The sequence below is a fragment of the Panthera leo genome, chromosome B1 (assembly GCF_018350215.1).
Source record: "Panthera leo isolate Ple1 chromosome B1, P.leo_Ple1_pat1.1, whole genome shotgun sequence".
NCBI lineage: Eukaryota > Metazoa > Chordata > Mammalia > Carnivora > Felidae > Panthera > Panthera leo.
In genome coordinates, this window is record NC_056682.1 from 186748003 (window position 1) to 186757500 (window position 9498).

General features: G+C 40.3%; 1 protein-coding gene across 4 annotated transcripts in view; it reads right to left on the minus strand.

Annotated features, from left to right (window-relative positions):
- Positions 1-9169, minus strand: part of LOC122218574 (cytosolic beta-glucosidase) — a 131752-nt gene extending 122583 nt beyond the window's left edge. For all 4 annotated transcript variants that reach the window (XM_042936791.1, XM_042936790.1, XM_042936789.1 and 1 more), the window contains exon 1: positions 9008-9169. In XM_042936791.1, the coding sequence (XP_042792725.1) occupies positions 9008-9065 (58 nt within the window). In that variant the 5' untranslated portion in view covers positions 9066-9169. The remainder of the gene's footprint in view (positions 1-9007) is intronic.
- Positions 9170-9498: the final 329 nt, after the last annotated feature.

Here is a 9498-nt window from a genome sequence, read left to right on the forward strand (position 1 = left end):
AATCCGTGCCTGCAATCTAGACCTGGATAATAATTTGTAAGATATATGAAGTAATGGACCATCAAGAGAAAATGTTGCTCTTTCAAAGATCCCCAAGTATGCATCTGTATGATAGACTACAATGACTCCAAAGGAAGATTATTGTCTTTAGAGTAAATAATGCACTTTTTCCCCCAAGTCTCAAAGCCTGTATTTAAATGATTATTCATGGGTGTTGTGGGAGACTTTAAGCCTTAGCTTGGCAATTCCCAACATAAAAATGTGTAATGTTTCAAAAACCTTGTTTATGAGTCACCTGCCCAGAAACTCACCATTGCCTCTTACATTATATTGAAATTCCCAAGCCAACCCCCAAAATCTATTTATCTCATTACACACCTGAAGGGTATTCAGTGACACCTACCCCTATTTACAACGTTGTTCCTTTGAGAAAATGTCCTCTAAATTCCTATTCAAGTGACATGTAAATACATTTCTCCCTGTACTCAGGGGTACATAGGGAGAGACAAGAGGATGAAAATGAGAAGTGAATGAGCTCAGACATTCAGACAGCGATCAGAACCCTGTTAATCTTACACATACATTCAAAAAATGCCCTTCTCTACATGATTATTGCTCATTAGGGTTGAAGAATTATAGCCTCCACTATCAAGACAGATATTTTCAGAATCTGAAGTGACTACCACCCTCCCCTTGGTACCTAGATGAAACATAAACCTAGGTATAGGAAGATTTGACATTGACTTTGAAACTGTCCAACCTCTTGTCTATATTTTCAATATTTCCCCTAACTCCTTTAAGCGCCTATTATAATTAGTATACATTTTAAATAGGTTTTTAAATGGGTGCATCACAAAAATATTTTTCTGTCTTGAATCAAGGTAAACCCTAATAAATTTACAGTTTCAAAATATCAAATAGGCCCTTTTAGATTAAAAAAAAGAAGAAGAAGAAGAAGAGAAAAACCACCTTGGTTTTTTTTCTATTATTAAAATGTAAAGGATTTTTAAAATCTCATTTATTTTGTCAATTGGTTCTGCTTAACATTCTTCAGCCCAGTCCACTCTCAATTATCCATGCTAAGGAAGGGGGATCAGTGGCCTGGATAATCTAAAACAGCAGACAATTTTAAAAGCCCTTGTATTTGGCCTGGGCATACTTTACAATCAAACTCTGATTATTCACACTAATGAAAGGAAGATCAGGCACCTTGAGAAAGATCCAAAGCCAATATAGATGTGCTCAGCTGGTTTAGGGCACCTCGAGGCAGAGGCCCATGTAGCACAGTAGAAGGAAAAAACAGGGCTCCAGCTATTACCAATGGTGACCACCCATGCCATCCAAAATACCAACACACAGCTACAATATCTGTATCAACACCACTTATGATGGTAGTCTTCTTTACATGCGTGGAGTCATGTCCAAATGTCACCATGTAAAAAAGCATGTTGTTTCAAATATTTAATACAAGAGCAGATTGTTCATGTATACTCAAAACCTCTTTTAGGGGTTCCCTTTGCCCCTCTCCATCCCCTGCCCCTTACTACCTCTACTCAGAAAAGTCACATACTCAGAAGAAGAGTATAAAGGATAGAGATGAAAGAGGCAGTATGTTGGAGTAAGAAAAGTTCCAACTTGGAAGGTGGAAAGACTGGACCTCTGTCCCCTGTTGGTCTCTGCTCATGCCAATAGTCAGGTGTGCACCCAAGCGGAGGGAATAATGTGTGCAGCAGTACATGAAGGTCATGGCACATTTAAAGAATGGCATGTGCTTCATCTTGGTCAAGGAAGAAGATACAAATGAAGAAAAGCAAGAGGTGAAGCTGGCGATGTAGTGAGAGGTGAAATTACAAAGTTTTTTTTTATGCCATGCCAGAAGTTCAGAAATTATTCTGTAGAAGATAGAAGACAGTAATAATGTTTTTAATCATTGTTAAAATTTATTAAACGCACACAGGTTGCCCAAGACTGCTCTAAGAATTTGATGTTAATAAACACATTTAATGTTTACAACAACCCCAAGATAGACACTATTATTGTTCTCATTTTACAAATCAGGAAACTGAGGCCTGCAAAGCTTAGGTATCTCCCAAGATCCCTGACTGGTGGAGTCAAGATTCAAACCTAGCCAGTTTAATTTCAGAGCTCTTGTTATCTCTCACAAAATGGAATGATGTGGTCAGAATTTGAACAGACCACACTCTAAGCACTGTGCTGGAGAGACTGCAGGAGTGTGGAGGAGTGAAGGGTATTTCAAGAAGATAAGCGCCAGTGAGTTCCAGAACTAAAGAAAAAGCAGTAGTAATGGAGGAGAGAATGTAACCAAGAGGTTAAGAAGAGATAGAATAAAAAATAATTGGTTAAATAAAGAAGAGAGTAAGAGGGAGAGTCTAACATGAGTCCCAGAGTGCTGGCGTGGGCACTTTGTGATGGCCTAATAATTTTTAAAGAACCACTTGACCTTGTGCACCAGTGAACTTACCTGGAAAGCAACCCCTACCAGATGGGCAGGCCCAGGAAGGAACAGCACAAGTAATGCTTTTTATTTTCCAGTACAATGCTGGCACATACTCATCCAAATAAACAAATGTCCCATCTTAACTGATGAATTTGGTGGTGACAAAAACAACAACAACAACAACAACAACAACAACAACAACAACAAAACTCATGTACAATTATGTAGGCTAATATATAGAACCCATACTCCAAACAAATGATTGAGGTACAGCAATTTTTTCTTGTTTTTCCTGGTTAAATATATTGAATCACATTTAGTTTTTCATGTAACATCCATGAACACTATAGAAAGATAAAGAAAAAGCACAGGCTGATGAGAAAAGATGCAGACATGTTATAGCTTATCAAGATAGTTGTTAAGTGTCATAAAAAAAAGCCAAAACCATTTATAGAACACTCGTATTCAGGTGAAAAATATAAAAGGGTATGTGTGCATAAAAGTCTATGGATGGGGGAGTCTGGGTAGCTCAGTTGGTTAAGCTTCTGACTCTTGATTTCAGTTCAGGTAATGATCTCCACAGTCCGTGAGACTGAGCCTCAAGTTGGGCTCTGTGCTGGTAGCACAGAGCCTGTTTGGGATTCTCAATCTCTCTGCCCCACCCCCACTCACACGCATCCTCTCTCTCAAAAATAAATGTATAAACAAATGTATACAAAAAGACTAGAAGTATATTAACCATGAACTTGAAGAGAAGTGGGGGCAGGAAGCATGAAAGTAATAAACAACAATCAGACAGAGAAAGATAAATACTGTATGATCTCACTTATGTGAAATCTTAAAACAAAACATGATGACTATAGCTAAAACCCTGCTACATTTGCCAGTTGCTAAGAGAGTAGATCCTAAAAGTTCTCATCACAAGGAAAAAAATACGTTTTTGGTGAGGGCGATATCTATATGAGATGATGGATGCTAACTAGACTTATTGTCATGATCATTTCCCAGTATGTCTAAGCCAAATCATTATACTATACACCTGAAATTTATACTGTGTGTCAATTACATTTCAATAAAATTGAAAAAAAATCGACTTCATAAAAATACAAAATCCTAAAAAAAAAAAAGCAAACAAAAATATTCTTTAAAATCCTCATTATCTGGAAGTTATTGAGATCTAAATCTTGTCTCTTTCTCTTCATATATAGTCCTTTATGAAAAGACTGACTGTCAATAGTTCCCACCCACTTATACAGAACCCTACTTCTTATAAAACCAGTCCTGTTTTAGTTAAATAGAACTATTTGACTTTTAAAAACAACCTAACTCAGACACTGATATCAACATAATCTTTCATTCATGAACATGAACAGGCTCTCAAGGATCACCAGACATTTGACAAAAACAAATAGCATGAAATATATGCAAAAAAAATCTCAAAATCTTAAAGTGATACAGAGGGAAGGAAGGAAGGAAGGAAGGAAGGAAGGAGGAAGGAAGGAAGGAAGGAAGGAAGGAAGGAAGGAAGGAAGGAAGGAAGGAACTTAATTTTTTAAACAAGCATTCTTAAAAAGATTTGAGGTGTGATTACATCCAGAAAACAAAATACAGCTTCTTAAAACTGAAGCAATCAAAGAATAAATTTGAAAACCTAAAACTATGATTGCCACAATTAAATATTCAAGAGGAATTGAAAAACAGAATGAATGAAGCTAAAGTCCAAATTAGTAATCTGGAAGAAAAAGTTGAGGAATCAACCCAGATCCAGAGAAGTACAAAATGTAAGAAAAAATGTCTCCCATATTCACCCCATGAAGTTTCAATAAAAAGAGATCAGCACTGGGAATTCTACAGGTGAGAAATCTGAGGCTTAGAGAAGTTAACTCATTTAATTCTCCAGCAGTATACAAATAGAATCAGGCATATTCCAGATGTGTCTTACTCATAAGCCCAAGACTGAAATTCAATCAGTACCTGTAAGAGTGGCCCCACTCTGATTGGTTCATGTAGGTGCCAGCCTGATCAATATCAGTAGTTTACAGCTGGCCTCCACTCTTAATGGTCAATGAAGATGATAGTCTGTCCCATACCAGTTGTTTATGGCTGGCATCCACTCTCACTAATCAATGCAAGTGCCAGTCTAGTCTATACCCATTCTTTATAGTCAGCATCTTCTTGGGTAGTGAATCAGTTGATGAATATTTGAACATCATCCCTGCCCCAGCCCGTACTCTTTCAATGATGCCTACATAGTTTCATGGTACAATCAAAAAAAGGGATGGATTAAATACGTGAGGGGGATTAAGGAGCGCAGTTGTGATGAGCACAGGGTGTGGTATGGAAGTGTTGAATCACTATATTTCACACCTGAAACTAATATTGCACTGTATGTTAACTAATCAGAATTTAAAGAAAAACTTAAACAAAGGGAGGCGATCACTGAGATTTTTGTGGGTCACAAATTTGAACCTGCGGGGAAGAAATAAAGGTGGTTTCTGTCATATCACCCTTTAAGCTATGAGAAATTTCATGGATAAATGCTTCCCTCTCTTCTTCCTTTTTCCTTACACACCAAGAAATAAGCAGCCATGCTTTAAGTCTTTTTTCTCTCCTTTCCTAGGCGGTCCAGACAAAGAATAGATCTATCTGGTAAACTCTTATCTGGTAAACTCTGTCCTAGAAGACTACCACAGGCAGTCATCCTAAACTGCAATGTTTAAGGGGTTTAGCAGAAAACAGGAATCAAGATAAACAGGAAGTCATCTAAAGAAATATAGGGCCTGTGCTGACATCTAAAACGTGTAGATGTCATATGCCTCTGGCTCAGGTTTGTGTAGACTAGATGAGTTTTTAAAAAGGACTAGAGAGGAAATAGCCTGAATAGAAATCACCACAAATGGGATCTAAAACCAACTTGAAAATTCAGCTGCCCTGTTTATTCTCCCACTTTTAAAATGCAAACATAACTCCAATTTTTTTTTTAACGTTTTATTTATTTTTGAGACAGAGAGAGACAGAGCATGAACAGGGGAGGGGCAGAGAGAGAGGGAGACACAGAATCGGAAGCAGGCTCCAGGCTCTGAGCCATCAGCCCAGAGCCCAACGAGGGGCTCGAACTCACAGACCGCGAGATCGTGACCTGAGCTGAAGTCGGCCGCTTAACTGACTGAGCCACCCAGGCGCCCCTCCAATTTCTTAACTATAGCATTCCATCTTTGACATACCAAGGCAAACAGAAGGCCAAAATTTGAGCCCACCCCCAAGTTCTGCCAACACAAAGCCAAAGTTAAAGCTAAATCAACATCCAAACATTATATTGGTATCCAGTGCAGCATCAAAGGTTGATAATGACATTCATAAAACTGAGGCCTTTTCCTCCCTAAGAACCACAAACTCAGATCCCACCAGGAGGTGTTGACGGAGTAGTTTAGACTTTGCTTAGGATTTGTGGGATTCTGCAGATCTTGTTCACCCCTTAAGAGCCTTCCCTGAAATCACTGGGAGTTACAAGCTCATGAGAGCTGTAGAACTGGGTCCTAAATGTTATTTTCATAGCTCCTCTGTGGCCTACCGAGGGAGTAAACAAAATGCCACTGAGCTACCTGCTGTTTTGTGTCTCTCATTCCCTCCAGCCAAAACAGAGGCAGAGGTGACTTCACAAAGGGTTAAAACTCATGAGAAATGTTTTTTGGTAATTAAAATACTGCAGGAGACTCACTTCTGTACCAACAATGATTATCTGCCTTTTTTTCCTGCCTCTTCGTCTAACAAATACATTTTACAGGTTTTACAACGTTCTTTACAACTCACCTAAAACACATAATTTTCCTCCTGCTTATATCACTCGTTTATTATTTATTTATTAGATTTATATTGTGCTTTCCTCCAAAAGGCTCAAAGCAGCACACAGCCAACTCTTATATAATAAACATTTCATTAAACTCTTCTTAAAAGCTATAAACAGGGAAGTAGACAGAGTGGGGGCCGAAGAGATATGAAGGACAGTAAGAAGGAAGAATCAAGGGTCAAGTGAAATAAGCAACCAAGTAATCAATATATTAGCAGGCCCGGTGATCAGAAAGTCCTGTCCTGACCCACCTACAAAGACCCTGACAGTGCCTTCTATTCTGAGTAACAGAGCCAAAATACCCTATTTCTGTGTGGGGGTGAGGCATGGGTATGCTGGGCAGTGGGGAGGCGGGGGAGTATGCTCATTATCTCTCAGGGCTAGCAAGAGGGTATGTGAAAACAGAGATACCTACACAGACTGCTGTGTTTTGAAAGCCAGTGGAAAGACATACATGGTAATGCTTTATCACACATAGCCAAAACGTTAGCTTTTTGTTGTTTTTTTTAACAAATACAATTTACGTTTCATCCTCGGTTCTGTTGAGGGTATGTGACTTCTTCCGACGGTTCTGTAGACTTTCGGAACCAGGGCAACCTAAAAGTTCAAGGATTCTCAAAATCAAAAAGTGACAAGGCGACTTCAGCTTTTAAACCCCAGGTCACATTGATTTGACAATGCCGTATGACAAAGCCACTGACATCCCGCATGTGTGATCTGCACCACAGTGGGAGGGGAGCTACACTCGCCCAGCAACTGCTGGTGGAACTAGTCCGGAATGAGCAAAGAGGGAATGTATTCTAACATGCAGAAAAAGGGGAAACCACCATTCCCCTTAGGTGGAGCAGACAATGTAACTCTCCCGTCAGTAAAGGAGCGGAAGAGACCACAGCCAGGAGAAAGAATCCCCATGATAGGATTAGTGTTGCCGCTCTTATGCTCCAGGCTCTCTTGTGCTCCCCTTACACATGCTAAATAAACTCTGTAATCCTCAGAACAAACCTACAAAGTGGGAATGACCACTTTCTTAATTTTATAAATAAGGAAACTGAGGCTTAAGTTATTTGCCCAAGGTCACTCAGTTAGTAAGTGCCTGAGCTAGGATTCAAACCTAGCACAGAAGCATAGGTGGAAAACCACAAACATAAAAAAAATCATTCTGTGAGTTGACAAGGAGAGAAGTCATGGTGGATCAAGTCTCCCCACTTCGACGCTGCTAGAGAGTTAACAGCACAGTGGGAGGTTAGGGGCCACAAATAAAAATCTTAAAACAAGGCTGCAGCAAGCTCAGTACAGAAGGCATGAACAAACTGCCTCCAAAAGACAGAAGAGCTATGGCAACCCTGAGGCCCTGTGAAGACAGGAGCTCAGAATGGACCAGTAAGGTCATCCCTAGGTTCTACATGAAAAGGACCTGGAAACTGGCACCTGAAATGTATGATATCGTCTTGTATAACTGATTGCAGATTTATTCCAAGTTAACTTCTAAGTTCCACAGAGTCATCCTCAGAAATCCTTTTGTAACCCCCTCAATATAAAGACCATGCATTGGGCACTTACTAGGTACCAAGCATTTGACATACGTCATCTTATTTTTGTTGTTGTTGTTGTTGTTTGTTTTTAATATGAGAGAAAAAGAGTTGGGGAGAGGGGCAGAGGGAGAGAGAGGAGAAAGAATCCCAAGCAGGCTCCACGCTCACTGCCAAGCCCCCCACAAATGCAAGATCATGACCTGAGCTGAAATCAAGAGTCAGATGATCAACCAACTGAGCCACTCAGGCAATTCCACATCATCTTATTTAAACCTCACAGCAATGATATAACATAGATACCCTAATTTTCCCCATCTTACAGATTGGAAGCACAGAGAGATTGAGTAACTTGTACAAAGTCACACAGAGCTAGTAAAAAGTAGAGTCTGGGGAGTCACGTGGCTTGTTCTGGCCCCCAGAACTGTGAGAAAATAAACCCCCCAATTTATGGTAATTTGCTACAGGAGTTCTATGAAACTACTACAAGAAACTCTCTTAGCTTTGTTTAGCCCAGCGTTTCCCACATGGAAAAGATATGTATATATGGAGCACAGGCTCATCAGTAGTAGGACAGAGACCAGGGCTCCAACTCCATTAGACCTCCAGCTCCATCCAAGGTGCTTTCTCACACCCTGCGGTTGTCCCCTGCGCTTATCAGCTGCCCCAGAGATGGGATGGCACACTAGACTAGTCTCTGCTTTTTAGCACTAAAAATAGAACCAGACACCTCTTCCAACGGCTGAACATCCTCTAATAAAGTCTCTTGTATTCCTTGAAGAAATTTACTGAGTATTTTTCCAGCCAACAGTGGAAATTAATTTTTTGTTGTTGTTGGGGGGAATTTTGGCAAGAGTGTTCAAGAAATCAATGACAAAAGCAGCTAGTCCAAGGTAAATTGATGTCTCAGATAAACTTGAACTTACTGAAATTACAGGTGCAGCTCAGTCGTCAACCCCTCACTACCACCAACCTTGCCGAAAGAAAGGGACAAAGGAACGTGAGCCTCTTCTGTGTGAAAAGTGACAGTTTCACTTCTACGATTACAGACTCACTAATCCCTTTCCTTCTTTTCCTTTTGCCTCCTCAGCCTCACCCTCTTCCCTAGGCATACAGACCCCACCAGAAGTAATTCCATTCCAGCCCTAGTGAAGGGGAAGGAGCTTCTCCTACCTTCCACTTGATAAGCTGCAGTGGACGCCCCCCATCCAAATCCTGCAGGGAAAGCCATATTTTCAGAAGAGGGCCAGCTAGACACTCAGCCAAATGGGAGTTCTGTGCCCTTTAGTCAGAGGAGCCCAAGAAATTGTGCAAACAGTTTGGGGACTCACCCGGACCAAAGTCTCAGGATGCAAATGTGTATGCAAACAAGAAGGGAGCCAGATTAAATGATCACACTTGACTGGCCTTGGCCTTGATACAAATCCAAGACACTTTGTAAAGGCAAGCATTTCCACTTTCTTCTCTGGGCACACCCTGATTTTAACAGAGTTAGACCAGCCTGGATGCTTTGGCAGGGCACCCATTCATCCAATCTTATCCATTTTATTAAAAAACATGGACATTGTTTTTAAAAGTCACATTATCCTACTAGAATTCTCCGTTAGCCAATTCCTCCCAATTCCTAAGCCCCACTCCCTACAAGTAACAGTTTGCAACTGTCT